This window comes from Lepisma saccharinum, chromosome 7 (assembly GCF_977018435.1).
Source record: "Lepisma saccharinum chromosome 7, izLepSacc3.1, whole genome shotgun sequence".
Taxonomy (NCBI): Eukaryota; Metazoa; Arthropoda; class Insecta; order Zygentoma; family Lepismatidae; genus Lepisma; species Lepisma saccharinum.
Window position 1 is genome coordinate 74,910,288 of NC_139235.1, and position 18,950 is coordinate 74,929,237.

General features: G+C 37.5%; 2 protein-coding genes across 4 annotated transcripts in view; both read right to left on the bottom strand.

The window, feature by feature from the left end:
• LOC145989923 (vacuolar protein sorting-associated protein 18 homolog) overlaps positions 1-18,950 on the bottom strand; it is a 123,109-nt gene that overhangs the window by 47,717 nt on the left and 56,442 nt on the right. The gene's annotated exons all lie outside the window — the stretch shown is intronic.
• Positions 4,333-5,760, bottom strand: LOC145989924 (sentrin-specific protease 8-like). The gene has a single exon (XM_083125441.1). The coding sequence runs from the start codon at positions 5,254-5,256 to the stop codon at positions 4,600-4,602; it is 657 nt and encodes a 218-aa protein (XP_082981567.1). The 5' UTR covers positions 5,257-5,760; the 3' UTR covers positions 4,333-4,599.

Sequence of the window (18,950 nt, forward strand, 5' to 3'; positions counted from 1 at the left end):
ATTTCTCAGCCGCACTTGTCATGGCACCTTTCTTCACTACCCCAGTCGTACTGTTTTCAAAGAGAAACTCGTACACTGCCTGTCCTTTACTGTCCGTGAGGTTCTTGCTACCCCTGTCGCTTCCTGTCATGGGTTGTGTGTTCATGGCTGTTCTTCTCACACGTACTCACTGAAGGAGTGCTCTACTAACGATTTGCAGCGTGCCTTGCTAGACCGGTTGCCATACAGTGCCACACTGGTGTGTTGCAACACAACGCCTCCTTTTGGTAATCGTCTGGGCGGTATTTCTTGCTCGTTGCGATAAGGTCACGTTGATCCTCTTCACAATCTTGAAGACTGATCTACTGTGCCTCTCCTCATCCGTGTGCTTTTCATCTGCCTCTTCGTCTGTAATTCCTGTACTACCATTTTGGCATACCGGACTATAATTATGGGACAGAGGGAGTATATATATATATATAAATCTCTTCCTCAACTGACATGTATGACGTTTAATCTTGATAGCTTGTTACAGATACGTCATACATAGAAGTATTTTTTTTTGTAATATTAAATACGTAATATTTACGACCAAAATAAGATTGTAAGTTGCCATTTTTGGTGAATTGCCTTATTTCTTTAAAAAAAAGAAAAAGAAAAAAAAGACTACTCACTCGCTACAAATAGATGTTATCAGCGTATATAAGACTAACTATTCAATACAAAAGATGGTACTATCCCACGTAAGTAGGTAACCAATATAAAATGATAGTAGCTGAGCGATAACATTATTTATTCACTACAAAAAACATGCTAGCAAAGCATCCAAACAAAAGATATCATTACACACTTAAGTACTAAGAAAGGTAGTACAAATATCCCAGTAAGTGAAAGTTTTTCACTCAGGATTATAAAAAAATCACAAAGGCGAATGGTAACATACACAGTTATTTTTGTAATGGAATTCTTTCGATTAGTTGTATTCACAGCATCATGGTTGCAAGTTCATTTTGTTTAATTGCAATTTCATCATGCCATGCACACATTTTTTTCGTAGTTCAAGATTCATTTATGTCTGTTAACACATACTGCGGACTTTCAGTGCTTACTTACTGCTGGTTTCCTTGAGAATGGTTTTTAACTTCAATTGACTCCAATATAATTCTTTACTTGCCACCAGCCATTCACTTACTGTTGTATTAGTTAGGGGTATGATTCATTGCACATAAGTCGGACACCTTCTTGGTCAAGCACCTTATTTCATCTGCTGACCCAAGCATGGAATGCTTTCATGGTTAGGTTAGGCTTGTTAGGTTTAAATCTCTTCACGTAAATTCACTACATTACACAGTGATCCAGAATGCGAAAAAAGTCGGCAAAAATAGAAATTTTGACTTTTCGGTAAGGGGATAAAACATTACCACTTCTGTAAACAACTAAATGGGGCATGAAACTGCCGTAAAATTATTTCTCTAAATTTATTATTTGTTCTTGTTTTCGGGCCTGAAAATGGCGGTTCGCCAAAATTTAATTTTCGGACTATATTTTGTACTTATTTTTAAAACTTGTTGTAGCAATTATTTTTTTGCCGGACAATATCATTGTGCTAGGTAGACTCTCAACTTCTCAGTAATGGACAGAAAAAGAACACATATTTGAATTACAATAAAATAGAATGTTTTTATTTTTGACTTGAAAGCTATATCCCGCAACGATTCTAAAGCAAAGGATACTTTAAAGTATTGTGAAAACGGCACGGGAGAGAAGTTTTGCTACTATTAGGTCGTCTCCGATTTCACTCTCAGCTGATGCTTAATACATATAGATGTAGTGCAGTGTAACAGAAATTTATTAAAACGTCCCCAACAACCCCTAACACCTCCCAAAACCTTCATCAATACCCTCCATAAAATTTTCCCCAAAGACTCGGCTGTGTAAATATTACCCAGAAGGAAAATTACTTCGTGAATTCAAGTTAGAATTACATTAAAGCATTTGACTAACAATATCTTTATTGGTTAAACTGATTGTATTAATTTTGAACATCTTTATTGTATTTGACAATTGATAAAAATGAGAGAAAAGATCATGTTTGAATACCAATCTGAAACGCAGGAGCGCACGTGTGGGTGAAATTTGCACAGGCGATGTTTCTACGGCCCTCATAGCTGATTCAAAGTCATGACATTAGACACTCTCATTGGTAAAGATGCAAGAAATATTCCAAAATCTTTTGGGTCATTTTTACCCATTCACGTGTCCTTGCGGGTTAATGAGGATGGTGGGTTATAGAAATCCACGAAACATTATTCCTGAAAAATCTGATGAAGATAGAAATTATCACATTAGTCATTTGTTTCATTAGTGTTAAATTCTATAAATTTTAAAAATATCGCTTAAGATTGTGTTAAAACCTTTAGTGTTGATGTGTCGCGGTGCTGCGGCCAAGTATTTTAAGGATATGAAAACTGTTGCCGAAAAGAAGATTTTCTTAAAATTAATTTCAGTTTACTTTTAAAAAAATGTGGTGTTTGCAGTTGCTTTTTCTTCACTCTATGCAATCTCAAAAGCAGATTATCAGTTTCGAAGAAAGTAGCGACAGAAATAATAGGCGATAAACTGAAGAGCTTCTCTGGAAAAATACATCTAAGGAACTCGCATTCACAACCAAAGTACATTTAAAGGAAGAAGGAAAGATATTTATCTTGAAACTGATTTGATAGGAAGTCTGTTTTCCTCGCTTTAAACATTTATTGCGCACAAATTGATTTTAACGATACTTCTCACATTTATTACTACTATTATTGTTATTATTTTATTACTATCATTATTATCCTTATTTTCATTATTATTTAATCTATTTCTGGAAATGTATTTCGGTTTCTGAGTGTATTATTTAGTTTTACTGTGGTTCCAAGTGTGCATTGAAATAGGTCAAAATTATACTTTTGTATAAAAATAAAAATAATCAATCTCATGTGAATTCTGTGGTCCCAAAGTGTGAATTATTCCTTAAAATTGATAACCTTACACATATTGATTTAGGGGTCAAATAGCGAGCTCCTGAATTTTGCCGATTTTTCTCGCATTCCGTATCACTGTGCATTAGTCTAACAACAGAAACATTTAACCTGACATCAGAAGACAAATAAGAGAAGGTGTTTGACTTACGTGCAATAAGTGAGACCTCCCCAGGAACAAGTGAATAGCGGTAGTACTTTGTAGAATGCCTCATCAATGCGAAACATGGATGTTTGTACTACCTCTTATATCTTCTCTTTGCCTATAAATTGAACGTTTTCAAAAAGCAAACTGTGCAAATTACCTGCAGGAAGCTTCCAATGTACTTCCACAATCATTCCTACTAGTCTACGATACTTCCTCTTTCTTCTATGAACAGAGAATGCCTTAAGTTTGCATAAGGTATTTTTTCAACACCATAAATACCTGGGTACTATTATCGTATGAGGGAAACACCTACGAATCATATATTTCGGACTTCTTTACATTACTAACGTGTTATTTTCGAATCTGGAACATTTCCTAAAGTGAAATAATGCATAATAATGTCTTAGATTTACGAGTACTTACTGTTACTTGTTGTTTCAAATCTGTAACACATTATGGCCGTGATAGCGTACTGGTTTAGGGGGCGTTCTGAGAGTGTTTTGTCGATTTATGCAGTGTTGCAACCTCGTTCACCGGAAAATATCTACTTTCATGCCCGGATTTGAAATTATGCTAATACGTCGCAAACCATTGACGTTAGCCCCAAAAACCATTTTCCGTAAAGTTAGGTTAGGCAAGCATAGTATTAAAAAAAAAAAAAAAAATCGACACGTCATGTTCTAGTAAAAACACGGCGAGGCTGAAACACTGGCTACGGGGTTGCATCATCTTAACACACGGAACATTGCACTCCCGTGCAGAAAGCAAATGGCGGGAGCAGAAACAGCATGTCGGACAGAGATTTTCGCAGAAAACAACACGCATTCACATTAAAATGGATCAAATCTACATTCAGGAACTTCCAAACGCTAAAGAAAATGATTTCCGTAACTACTTTCTCCTGTAAATTTGAAGGAATCCGTTTCCCTCATACGATAATGTTACCAATACCTGTTTCCGGAAATCAAAAGAGTGCTAATAACTTTCAGGAAGGTCTAAATTTAATGTGACAATGATATCAATTCTGTGATAATTAGTCATTATCCTAGGAGACATTGAAAACATCATTAAACAATCGGAACCGTTACCACATCATATACTGTTCCTGCATTGATACTTTAAAATAGACCACATATGTTAATTATGGTATTCTGGTGTTAGTTTTAATCAATGAGAAATAGGATATTACAGAAATGTTTATATTTCTGGTTAAACTGCACTAAAATAATGTTGTTGTTTTTTAAATAAAGTCAACTAATTTATAGCAATGTTATCAATCATACATGTGTGTTGCACAACATTCATTACAATGTCAACAATCTCATTACAATATCAAACTGCAACCATTCTTTTCATATTATGAAAAATTAATAAATTAGTGAAGTTCATATCAACTCATTTGTATGTACGAATATATACATTTTGTTTATCACCTTTGTACTAAAGCATTAGCTATTTGTTTATGTTCTCCTCCTCATTACGAAGCGTCAATATTAACTCCAACAATTCACTTCTCTTCTTTTCCACTTCAGAAGCTTCAATTTTACCACTACCTTCAACTCCTCCATGTTTTTGACAATGTTCTGCCAAATGGTACACATTGCAAATCACGTGAATTCCACAATCATAACTGTTCGTTTGTTGTAGAGCTTCTTCTTCCTTATATTCTCCTCTTCCACCGGGTGACAAAATTTTCAATAAATTTTCAGCCAATTTCCAAGCTTGCTTGAAGTTACTGCCCTTTGATGAATCAAAATGGAAAAAGCTATCCTCTGGTTTACTGTAGATAAGCAAACTCCAGTGCGACCCCCCAGGAAATTCAACAGTGTCACAATCATTTAACGCCATAAATATAAAATCCTTGTTCTTGACATTCAATGGATCTAAAAATACGTGCAATTCACTAACAGGGCTAATTTTAAGACATTGCGTAACTTCTGGGCTGATAAACAACAGGCCACAATGTTCACTATATTCAAGTTTTTCTAGATATTCGAAGTAAAAACTTATTAAATTATCATTAAGCCAATGTTTTCCCCTAAGAAGATCAATGTCGGAATTCCGTAAAAGCGATTCATGGAAACTTAACACAATTGGGTTATCACTCATATTTCACCTTTTTAAAAGGCACGTCAAGCCATAAAATGTGAACTTCTCTTCATTCTTATAAAAAAATAATTCGAGTGCAATTTAAAACGTTCTACGTTTCATCACAACAAAGCCGAGTGACGTGCACTTCCACCGTAGATTTTGTACGATGCTTTCATTTCTTCTTAAGTACAGATAAATAGGTAACCAGTACTCATAATGGCTGATAATCACATTTCTTAATTGCTTTCACGACGTATTGTTGTAACGTCGAAACAGTAAAACGTTTGTAAACCATCCAAAATTCACTAAATTGTAAACAGATCGTAGACTTCTGCTTTCTGACCTACATACACAAACGAAGAACGAATTTACGTCAGCGTTGCCAACCACCTCAAGAACTAAGGTACCATATTAGGATTCACATTATACCAAAAATAGTATACACGCGGTTACACGCCGCCAAGAAATCGTCGTTCCCCAATCGGATACAAACATGAAAGACACAAACACTGCAACTGCAAGTGCACTATGCAAACAAAGTCTCGAAATTAAGAACAATTCGCGATTAAAATTACCACCTGAGCGCTAGTGTCGCTTGCAATATGGCCGCTCTAAGTAGGATAGATCTTTGTTTACATTCAGCAGTAGTACAAAAGAGCAGCGTGTTGTCATGACTGGTATGGTAGAAAACGTTTCAATTACGCATTATTTTTAAATATTGCGAATGCGATGTGAATTCCAGGTACTCTAACAAACGTGAAGCTGTACTGAGAACGAAGCATTTAATTATGATAGGCAAAAATAACACGGAAAATGCAGACGAAACTATGTATACGCACTGCTTGTCCAAAGCAGTGCTGTATCATCTGCACGTCATGTAACTGGGGTTCTCGGAAATTATTTGAAAATAAAGGAATTGAAATTGACCTGTACTTGAAAAGCTGGGACAGGAGAAAATTGCGAACATATCGTTGCAGTTCTTTCTCGAAAGAGAAAGGCTGGTTTAATAATAATATTCACGATTTCATGACCAGGCTATACTCACTGAAAAAGGACATCGTACTGAATGAAACAGTAACATTAGCATATCCACTTTTTTTCTGGTTACATTTGACATTAATTCATTCTCAAACTATTTTCATCTTCCCTCTTAATCGACTTGCACCTGTTCCAAATTTCACACATACGTAACACCGGTAATACATGGACGCATTGGTTAAGACGCTTCATGATTTTTCGGAAAAAAAAAGCTTTATTTATAAAGTACAATTTAAAACTTTACTTTCATGGAAATATATATTTATCTCTCGATAAATAAAGTAAGCAGACTCGTGCATTCTTCGTAATTTCCTTGCCGAATTACAGTGTTATATCCCCCATACCAATCTTCTGTCAATTACGTTTTCCCTGATTTATTAACAAATTTCATTTTGTTGATTCCACGGGGTGGAAACACATGAAAACTTTTAATTTGTTCTGACCCATAAAACTATTTAGAGCAAAAAAAAAACAAAAAAAAACTGAACAGTAGACCTTACTTTCTCGCATATTCACCATGCTTTAAACGACTTCAACACAACGTATCCTACTTAGAGTACTTCCTGAAAATCCCGGCAGATGGCATATCGGTTAATTTTAATCGCGAATGGCCTCGAAGAAAACTGAGAACACGCCCCCCAAAAAAAAAATCCAAATCCTGAAAGGACCTACGCAAACTTGAAGGAGTGTGTACGTCATTAACGAAATCACTTTTTCTCCAATACACGCATTGTATGTAGTGCCTATGAGAGGGGTGGGAACATAAACCCCCTTTGATTTAGGGCCCGTTCCGAAAGTCGCACGAGTTTAACGCGTTAAACGAGTTATGGTAACTGGCCGTTCCATAAGTGCTTCCGTGCGTTTCGTGAGTTTCATTATGCTGTCCCAAAAGTCGCATTCCGTGCGTTTCGTGCAAGAACGAGATTCACCAAACGCACGGGCCAGGATGCTGGTTTGTTCCGTGAAAATCGTCTGATCCTTGCAGACAAAGCGCGTGCTGATGGATTCAAACTGCACTAGTTCGGAAAATGTATTATAATTTTAACAGATAGCGATATGAAGCAACATGCACAAGATAAGTATGGTTTGACCGTTCTTAGAATGTGATTAAAATGAGTAACAGTGGCCATAATAGAGTTTATTTTTGCCATAAGGACATTCCTTCCGCTGACGCCATGCGGAAACTTTCTCTAAACAAAACGCTGCGCCTGCGCTTTCGCCTAGAGTGTCCCATAAGTCCGTAAAATAACTGGTTTCACCAGATTCACGAGCCCAGTTATTTTCGTCGAATGCGTTCGTTTCGCGGTTTCGTAATCACGAAGAGTCTGGAAATTACAAATTGTGTGTTTAAAAGTGGTTTATTCTTAATTTCACATATAATCTGCACAGTGAGAGTGAACTTTCTTGGAAATCACAATCTGCAAATTTCTCGACTTAGCTTGGCCCGACATTCGGGACAGAAAAAATTCGCAATTTCCCGACAATGGACGGGAAATGTTCGAAATTTCCCGAAGCTCTGGAAATCTCGAATTATACACGCCATTTTCACTTTAAGTGACTGTTTTTGCATTTCTGGGATAAAAACAAAATTTCCGATAATGCAGAAAACGTCGAGATTAATGACTTTTTAAAATGACCATTCGGTATTTCCCGACTGCACGGGAAAACACTCCTAATTTTAATAGCTGATAACATGAAGTGCAGTTGATCATTATTCGAATAAAAAGGGAAACAGGGTTACACTGAAAAATTGCAAGTAAAATGCAAGAACAAGGTCAGAACATCATGTTTCCATATTCCAATAAAAGTATATTTTTATGTGAGATCACACAAAGTTTTTTTTTCCTTAGTGAAGGATTTAAAGCTAACAACAAAGTATAGTGGAACCACAGGCAAAAGAACCTGCTACAGATCCTTGACTCCTGTGTATCTTACTCCCACGTGAAGGGGAGGGACAGAGAGGAGGATGGAGACTTTTGGCCGAAGGTTATTTTCCCTGTGGTTGTTCTATAGAATAACTATGCATTTCATCAGTATGAAATGGGAATGGGAAATTATGAAGAAATTCACTTGAGCTGGATATTCACTCATCTGATGTATTTACTAGAATTCTCTTTCCAATGGCTTAGTAATAACAACAATAATAATTTTACATCAACAGTATGCTCCCCCTCCTACAAAAATTTCCAGCAATACCTTGTTGACTTAAAAAAAGGCAAATTTACAAATATGAAATTCATGAGCACACGCCATGCGTAACCAGGATTATTCTTCATGTGAGCCCAAACCTCCAACACTAAAAACAAAAATTGGAAGGTGAAAATAGTACCGAAGTAACTTGTAATGTATCTATTAATAAAATAAGTATATCAATTGTCCACTGGCATATTCTTCCATTCTATGTGATTTACAGGCAGTAAACAAACATTTTTTATATTTGGTCTAGGAATTAATTTGTGCGCCTGGACAAGAGATGGCGTAACGAGCGTATCATCCCACAGTTCCGTGTATCCACACATGCGTTGAAAACTCCTGTCAACGCGCATCGTTCGTAGTATAGGGCAGTTGGTTGACGCGTCAACAACAGCATTTTGTAGTCAACTGAACATGGCGCAGTTCGTGCCAGATAAAGTGTTTTTGCGGGGTGTTCTGCTTCATTACTTTAACATGCAGAAAAGTGCTACCGAAAGTCATCGTATTTTGGTGGAAGTGTATGGTGACCATGCGCTAGCTGAGCAAACATGTCAGAAGTGGTTTGCACGGTTTAGAAGTGGTGATTTCGGCCTGGAAGACCAAGAGCGACCTGGACAGCCAAAAAATTTGAAGACGAAGAATTGAGAGCATTGCTCGATCAGGATTCGTGTCAAATGCAGGAAGAACTTGCAGAAGCATTAGGCGTTGATCAAACAACAGTTTCCAAACACCTCAAAGCCATGGGAATGATTCAAAAGATGTCACATTGGGTTCCACATGAATTGAAAGACAGAGACGTTGAAAGACGAAAAACCATTTGCGAATTGCTGCTTCAAAGACAGAAAAGAAAGGGGTTTTTGCATCGCATTGTTACTGGCGATGAGAAGTGGATCTATTACGAGAACCCAAAACGAAAAAAGGCCTGGGTGAAGCCAGGTGAACCAGGTCCATCACAACCGAAACGAGATATTCACTGTGCAAAGGTTATGCTGTGCATATGGTGGGATATGAAAGGTGTGGTGTACTATGAGCTGCTGCAACCGGGTGAAACTATTAATGGAGAACGTTATCGACAACAATTAATGCGTTTGAAGCAAGCTCTGGCCAGGAAACGACTATAATGGGAGAACAGACGTGATAAACTTATTTTTCAACATGATAACACTCGCCTACATGTCGCAAAACCGGTCAAAACCTATTTAGAAAATGTCGGATGGGAAGTTTTACCCCGCCCGCCGTATTCACCAGACGTTGCTCCTTCGGACTACTACTTGCTCGATTGCATGAATAACGATTTGATTGGACAGCGGTTCACTTCTTCAGAAGATATCGAAAAATGGGTCTCTCACTGGATCGCTTCAAAGGATGAGGACTTCTTTCGCCACGGGATCCGTAACTTGCCTGACAGATGGGCGAAAGTGGTGGCTCGCGATGGACAATATTTTTCTTAAGGTATTTATGTATTTTGTGTTTGAACTACAGCTTCAATGTGTGCGTAACAACCGCACGAATTAATTCCTAGACCAAATAGATATGTAAAAATGATATGATATGAAGTTATTGGACTTCTGTTTTGTTTTATTTTCTCGCCTGCATCACTTTTATTTCTATTATATCCAATTTATACATATAAAAAAAAATATACAATAAATAAAAATTGTTGAGGTAAACCAGGTCAAATTTTCAGTATATGCCACTGCAATTGTCACTAGTGTATTCAGAAAATACTATTTTTGTTGGATACATAGCAGCAAATCACAATTTTCAGTGTTCTTCATAAAATATGCAGTGAAATTTGCTATAACTTGACAAGTATAAAAACAACACACTGCAAATAGCTGTTGCGCACCTCACACCACATTTCCCCATTCCCTTGTCCGCGGCGACGTTGGTTCTTAGTGTTGCAACCTGGAGGGAACGGAATGGTCTGAGGATTTTCAAAGAAATTTGCTTTTTCCTGGGCTGTTTTCTATCTGTCGGAGTCCAGAAATTCAGCTCACCTTTCGCCAACGACTCTTTTCCTTCTTTTAAAACTTGAGAAACCATCCGCTTGTGGACTCGACAACATTATACTTAAGTTTATGTAACTTCTTCTGACTTCGCAAATATGTTACAACATTGTAAACAATTTCTCTGGCCTGTCCTCTAAGGGGCTTTCCAGAGCAGATTGTGGATTTCGTGGGACCCGGCATGATTTGATGTTTAGCCAAGAGTAAAGAGCAAGAACATTTCAATGCTCTAAAAAAGAACACAGGCAAGCATGTTATCAGATTGCCTTCTCGTAGTGATTGTTCTACGATAAACATATGATATATGATAGGCTATCACTGTCTCAAATGCATTAAAGATAGTAAAAAATACTGTAATATATTCATTTATGATTGTACCGGGTGTCCGAGAAGTCTTTGTATGATAATAAAAATTAACTGTACCCGCTATATGCAACATAGACATGAAAAAATGGTACCAAAATGTTCGGAATCTATTCAAGTTTCTGTAACATTGCAGTAGTGTAGCAGTGCCAGTGTCCAGCAAACCGGAAATGTGCACAAGTCAGGAAAAAGCTGAATGTATCCTGTGGTTTCACGAGAGCAGGTCACAAAAAACAGTGCAGACACAGTTTCAAACATCGTACGGAAAGGTGCCGCCCGATGGTAGGAGCATTAAGTCGTGATATGACAAATTCAAGACCACAGGATCTGTTGCTGACGCAACCTCAGACGAAAGGGTGGAAGATGTCAGAGTGGCTTTGTGCGCAGTCCGAAGAAATCCGTGCGTACGGCCTCACGTGAGTTACAGATGCCAAAAATGTTCTGTTCATGATGTGTTACACAAACGTTTACTGTTTCGTGCATACAAAGTGCAAAGTCTGCAGGCTTTGTTGCCCAATGACGGCAAACGCATTGACGCTGATAATGGCTAGCTGGAACGTGTTGCTTTTTCAGACCAGGCGGTCTTTCGTGTCAGTGGTTTAGTGAATACACACAACGTGCGTATCTGGGGTAAGGAGCCCCCTCATGAGGTGAGGGAGTCGACCATGGACAGCCCGAAGGTGAATGTTTGGTGCGCACTGCTGCATGACAGAATAATCGGACCGTTCATTTTCTGTGAGGACACCGTAACATCTGGAGTGTATCTCAACATGTTGTAATTGTTTGCTATTCCGCAATTGCTAGAATACCACCCACATGTTATCTTTCAACAAGACGGTGCACCGCCACATTGGAGTCTGGATGTTCGTTCCTATACCTTGATCAGAAATTTCCTGGAAAATGGATTGGTCGAGATGGACCAACAGTGTGGCCTGCACGATCTCCAGACATAACCAACCCCTTTACATTTTTTATGGGGTTATGTGAAAGACAATGTTTACAGAACTCTTGCAACTCTGCAACAACGGATAACGCAAGTCATCACATCAATCCCTCCTGTGATGTTGGCTAATGCATGGCGAAAAGTTCAATTTCGACTAGATGTACTCCGTGCTACCAAGGGTGCTCATGTGGAGATTTATTGATTTCTTTCCTATTGCCAATAAAACTTGAATAGTTTCCGAACATTTTGGTACCATTTTTTCATTTCTATGTTGCATATAGCGGATACAGTTAATTTTTCTTTTCATACAAAGACTTCTAGGACACCCGGTACATTTGTACATATTTATATACGTATATTCCCATCACAGATACAATAATACAGATTCTTTTCTGTGGTATGGAAAACAGTAACTGTACAGCATATAGTTGTTAACCACCAGGAAAAAAAGCAATGAATATATTCCTGTCACGGTCTCACTCCGTTGCAGGAAAATACGAGGAGCATGTAAAAAAAAAGGGCCAATATTTAAAAAAAAAAAAAAAAAAAACAAGAAAATGATAGAAGAGGAAATTTATTGTGATTGATAAACAAGTACATACCTTGGCTATTTTTCGACGTAGTCACCATTAACCTTCAGACATTTCTGATAGTGTGGCACAAGCTTCCTTATACCCTCTGTGTAAAAATCTGCCGCCTGATTGCAGCCAGTCCAGAACTGATGTCTTGAGCACGTCACTGTCGTTGAAATGCTTCGATGCAAGCCACTTTTTCAGGTGAAGAAAAAGAATGAAATTGCTGGGGGCAAGGTCAGGGATGTAAGGGGGATGATTGAATAATTGTTCGTCCTGGTTCCAAGAATTCCACAAAAATCACACCCTTTTGGTCCCAAAACACGGTTGCCATGATTCTGTGAACTGATGGTGTTTGTTTGAATTTCTTTAGGAGAACCAGTGTGCCGCCATTGTATTGATTGCTGCTTCGACTCCCCAGTGGTGTACGATATCCACGTTTCATCCTCCGTCACTATGTGCGAAAAGATGTCATCCTTATCCTCCCCCCAGCAGGCCAAAAAATCACGTGCAGCTGTCCTTCCTTGCTCTTTGTGAGTGTCTGTCAGCATTTTTGGTACCCACCTCGTACACAGTTTGTGATACCCCAGGTTGTCAGTCACAATTCGATGCACTGTTTTCGCAGACACTTCTGGAAACTCTTTGGCGAGTTCAGATATTGTGAACCTGCGATTGGAACACACTTTCTCGTTAACACGTTCCACCACATTGTCCGTTTGAAAACTAGGCCTTCCGCTACGATCATCGTCATGGACATTTGAATGCCCTTCCCGAAACTCTCTGCACCATTGCCTGACCTTCCCTTCACTCATCACTGTTGGTCCATAAATGGCACACAATTCCCGATGGATGTCAGCTGCATTCTGTCCTTTGGCATTCAGAAATCGTATGACAGATCTCACTTCACATTTGGCGGGATTTTGTACTATGGCAGCCATTTCACCTTACTGCTACTCGCACGTATGCAACCCCACTCTGACGATTCTATCTCTGTTGCAAGCACAGAATACTAGGGCATGCTCAACTTCATCAGTGTTGCCAACCCCGCGTAAAAAATTATTGGCCCTTTTTTTGACATGCACCTCGTATATTCACCTGAATCATTACTTGCTTTGTAAAACAGTTTGCAATCATGGTTGGTGTCTTCCTTCATGGTCGTGTGGTCTAAGGACTCTGTGGTCTCCAACTGCGGGACAGTATAGTTTCGAGTTCAGTCTCTAGGTTCTCTGCCTGTGTATAGGACCGATGGCAACCTACCATCGCGAGGAAATTGGGGAGCTACAAGTGAGTAGCATAACCCAGTCTCGGAAATCTCCTACAACAGCTGGAAGTTCGACGTGCTGACTACCAGTTAAAGATCTCCACACCTGTAGGTAGGATTGTGGGAGGGAGACTGGCAGTCGGGAGATAGGCCTAGGCCCTTCAAGGGCTATCGAGCCACAGGTTTTAATTATTTACTAACTAATTATGGTTATTAATCATGGTTGGTCTTGACATTGGACACCACACATTATTCTCTTCTCCTTTCGCATTGTTTCCACACCTGTCTCACAATTTTTCCATTACTTGAAACAGCAATATAAATACGTACTGTACACTATTTGTCATTTTCATTATATTATATTCTAAATGCAATACACAATTTACAATGATGTTCACATCAACCAGCTATATTCATCTTCCTCCACACTAGGGTGACTATATTTTAATTTTATTTTATTTATTAAATAGTTACTTTGTTTTTGTTAATCGCTTGAATTTAGTAATTATTTAACTTACTCTGCCATACTGTATTTTTATTTTACCACAATGAAGGTGATGTATGGTATTGTACAAGCTTTGTTCATATATATTTTTTTGTCAAGTTCCTGCCAGCTTCTTTTTTACAGTCTGATGTTCAATTATTCAGTGACATGCACTGGGGAGTAGCTAGTCTAGCAGAGATAGATCATTCAATCTCTCATCTAAAATTATTTTCAAATCACAACATTTATTGTCTTGTTGAAACCACAGTTCATATGCAACACTTTTTTTTTTTTTTTTTTACACGCTTCTCCCTCAGTGCGATCAACAGGCAAGACTGTTATGAAAGGATTCTCTCAGGCTATCGACCAGGTGAGTTGTTATTTGTATTTACACCACAACTTTTTATGCATAGTATCAAGTGATTCCCTCGCTAGAGGCCTCAATCTTTTGTCTCTAAAACTGCCATTTACTTAAAGTTTGTCTTGAAATTTTGTATGCACATACCTTGAACAATGTAAAACAGGATCTAACCCCTCACAATATGTTTGGACTCTTCCAGTGACCTTCATTTGTTTTGTTCCGTGACAATGCATCTCGGTAGTAATGGCTCGAATGTATAGGGATTACAATGTACACAATCGAAGTTCTCGTTCGTAAATACTGGCAAACTGGTTCATTTAAAGCATGTCAAAAGGGCATTTCAGACTGAATTTCGTGTGAGACGTGTACCTTCAAAGAGTTGGATCCAGAAATTGGTAAGAAAGTTAGAGACAATGGGAAGTCTTGTCACACAGCATTTAGGAAGCCGGTAAATGTCGGAAGAGACAAAACAGGATGTAAAGGAGCTGGCATCACCATCAAAATCATTGAGAAGACTTTCCAAAGAAACTAATCTCCCATATTCCACGTATCAAAACTACATGCTTACTGCATGTCGTGTGTTCAAGAATTGCAACCGACAGACCATGAAAAATGTGTGAGGTTTTGTTTATGGTTTCAAAATTATCTTTTTCAGAATCCTGGGATCTTAGACCTCACTTGGTTTACGGATGAAGCATGGTTTCATCTGAGTGGCTATATAAACTCTCAAAACACATGTATATGGGCAAAAGAAAATCCTCGCGCAATCCATGAACAGCCTTTGCATTCTCAGAAAATTTTAGTGTGGTGTGGAGTGACTCGTATGCGAATTATAGGCCCTATTTTTTTTGTAACAAACGGTTAACATGGAAGTCTACCTGGAAATATTCACTGAGTTTGTCAATCAGTTAACAGATGATGAACTAACTGATGGATATTTCCAACAAGACGATGTGACATGTCACACTTCAAATGTCAGCATGAGAGAAATTATAAGTTTTTTTGGAGACCGTATTATTTCAAAAAATCTTCGAGCACCAAGATCTCCCGATCTCACCCTACCGGGCTTCTTTCTTTGGAGCTTATTGAAGGGAAAATTATACAGAAATAAACCCCGCACAATGCAGCCCTAAAAGAAGCTATACCTCAAGAGATCAAAGCCATTACTGACGCCACTTTATGAAAAGTATTCCAGAATTTGGAGAGAGATGTACAAGATTGCTTGCATGTGGAAGGGAACCATTTTCAGCATCGGATATGAACAGATCCTGATTTACATTGTTCAAGGTATGTGCATACAAATTTTCAATACAAACTTTAAGTAAATGGCAGTTTTATAGACAAAATTTTGGGGCCTCTAGCAAAGGAATCACGCTGTTTAATACGTATGTATAACATGGGATGTAGTTTTATTATTTATGAAATGGGAATGTATTATGGGCAGACAAAAATACTTTCAAATGTTATGTCTTTTTTTTTCAAATATAAAAGATATAATGATTAAATAACAAATATTTGCTCACACTCTCTCTAACTCTTAGTAGTGTTTTATTTAAATATGATATTGGGTATGCTAAATAGTCATAAATATGGATGTATTTATTTGGGCAAAAGAACGCATGTTCTTATTGTGTTTGTTACTTTATTTTTCTTCACTTTTCTGCCACATTTGGTTATCGCGAAAATGAGGATCAGTGATGAAATTGATGAAGGGACACTCTAACTAACTAACTCTCTAGCCGTCTTAAACCCGAAGGTTCATGGCTGCAGCAACACAGGCCTTCCATCTGTCCCTATCTTGAGCAAGATCTATATATACTCTTTTCCATCCCTACCGATTTCCCTTAGGTCCATCTCGACGTTGTCCCTCCATCTTCGTCTTGGCCTTCCTACTGGTCTCTTACCATCAGGTTTCCCAACAAGAATCCTGTGAACTCCTCTTTCCTCTTCTATTCGTGCCACATGGCCTGCCCACCTAAGTCTTCTTGATTTAATTATTCTAATAATATCTGGACATGAATACAAATTATGTAGTTCTAAATTATGTAACCTTCTCCACTCGCATGTCTCCTCATCCCTTTTAGGTCCAAAGATTTTCCTAAGGATCCTATTTTCCAATACTCTCAATTTATGTTCCTCTTTCAATGTAAGGGACCAAGTTTCACACCCATATAATACTACAGGCAAAATTACGGTTTTGTATATTTTAACTTTTAGTTTCTTAGATATTAAACGAGAAGACAAAAGTTTATGAAGAGAGAAGTAACATGCATTTCCTGAATTAAGCCTACTTTTTATTTCCTCTTTATATTATTTTCATTTGTTAATATTACTCCTAAGTATTTGAATTTGGAAACTGGTTCAAACGAGTTGTTATCAATAACTAGATTTTGATTATTACCTAACACTTGATTTCGGCCTGTAAACATATATTTAGTTTTCTCTTTGTTAACTTCCAAACCTATCTCTTTAGCAGTTTTGAAAAATATTTTAGCATTATTCTTAATTGTATTCACATCATCCCCCAGTAAGTCTACATCATCTGCATATGCTAACAACTGAGTCACACCATTTAATTTTAGTCCTTCGTTAGTTTCTTTTACCTTCCTAACAGCATATTCTAAGGCAAAATTAAAGAGCAATGGAGATAATGCATCTCCTTGTTTTAACCCATCATGAATTGTAAATTTGTCAGACATATTAATACCCACACGAATTTTACTTTCTGTTTCACTGGTGCATATTTTTATCATACTAACAAGCTTCTTAGGTATTCCAAACTCTACTAATATATTAAATAATTTATCTCTTTTGACCGAATCATATGCTTTTTTGAAATCAATGAATAGCTGACGGACATTTTGATTATATTCCCACTTTTTTCAAGTGTCTGTCTGATGTGAAAAATTTGATCTGTAGTTGATCTGTTAAAATCAACATTGATAATCACCTATAATTTCATTAGCATATGGAGTTAGTCTTGTTAAAAGAATGTTAGATAATATTTTATATGTTGTTGAGAGTAGAGAAATTCCATGGTAATTATTGCAGTTCATTTTATCACCTTTTTTAAACACAGGGACAATTATGGATTCTTTCCACTGTTGAGGGATTTCTTCTTTATTCCATATTAAACAAATTAATTTATGAATTTGACATATTAATGAATTTCCACCATATTTAATTAACTCAGCTGGTATTAAATCAATGCCAGGTGCTTTGTTATTCTTTAGCCTTTTAATAGCATCTTTAACTTCAGTCAAGTTAGGTTCTGGAACTAAAGGGACACTCACAAAGAACATTCATGCCCAGGCTGGAATTCGAACCCGTGATGAGGGCACATTCTTGTTGCTATGTGTTGTACTCTGAAGTGAATTATAAAATAATTTGGAATGAAAAATTTATCGCAGACTCAAGAAGCCAAATTAATTCTATTAAAGAAACTACAAAAACGTGTATCTTGTTACCAGTTTATCCCCCTTTAATTATTGAATTTTTGCCTCTTCACATCACTTTTTCTACCTGTATAGATTTAATAGTGATAATAAGTAGCTAATGAGCTTATGGAAGTCATGAGGTACAATCATAAACAGAGAACTCCGGACTGCTGATTTTGCACTGCCTGCAGATTCTCTGGGAGGAAATTATTTGTATTTTTTAGGGTTGAGCAATATTGGTGCATAAATATTCTTCTCCAATTATATGCATCAATTTATCAAGAAAAATGCTTTAGAATATTCAAGACTTGTATCAGAATATTAAAATAGATATTATGTAATCACAAAATATAGTTTTTCGTGCAAAATAAAAAGGAAGTTTGAATTTTGCATAATTTCCAGGTAATCAGATTCTGCGAAAGTATCGCATGGCATTCTTGTGGACCCCGTGATAGACCAATATGCCAGAAAAGTATCAGCTGGTATCGGTAGATGAATTCCAACTGATACTTTCTCATACCAATAACACTGGTATCAGTCGATACCGATACATCAGCATCGGTATCGGCTCAGCCCAAGTATTTTTCTAGCGTTGCCCTTCCACCACTTTACCTAATTTCTGCCATGACGAAGAACGTTGATTAAATTAAACAGGTGAAGGGTGGATACAAAGCAACACTCATGCACAGGCCAGGGCTCGATCCCGGATCCTTCAGTAACGAGATTTTGAGATGGAGGAATTAGGGAAATCAAGTACTGCAAATTTTTTCAAAAAACATTAATCACATACAAATATGGTGTTTCAAAAATCTAATTGAAAAATACCAGCAAGGAAAAAAAACAGTTACTGGTACCCAAGTATCCGAATGGTTAGCACTTTCCTCTTGTTTTTTTGTCAACTGACCTCTGTCGGGGAGTGGTTATCACAGCACGGTATGACACCAGGAGTTTGGGTTCGAACCACAACCTGAGCATGGGTGTTCTTTGTGTATGTCCCTTCATTTATTTTATCCTATCATCTTCGCAATAAACCAAACGTGCCAAAAAAGCG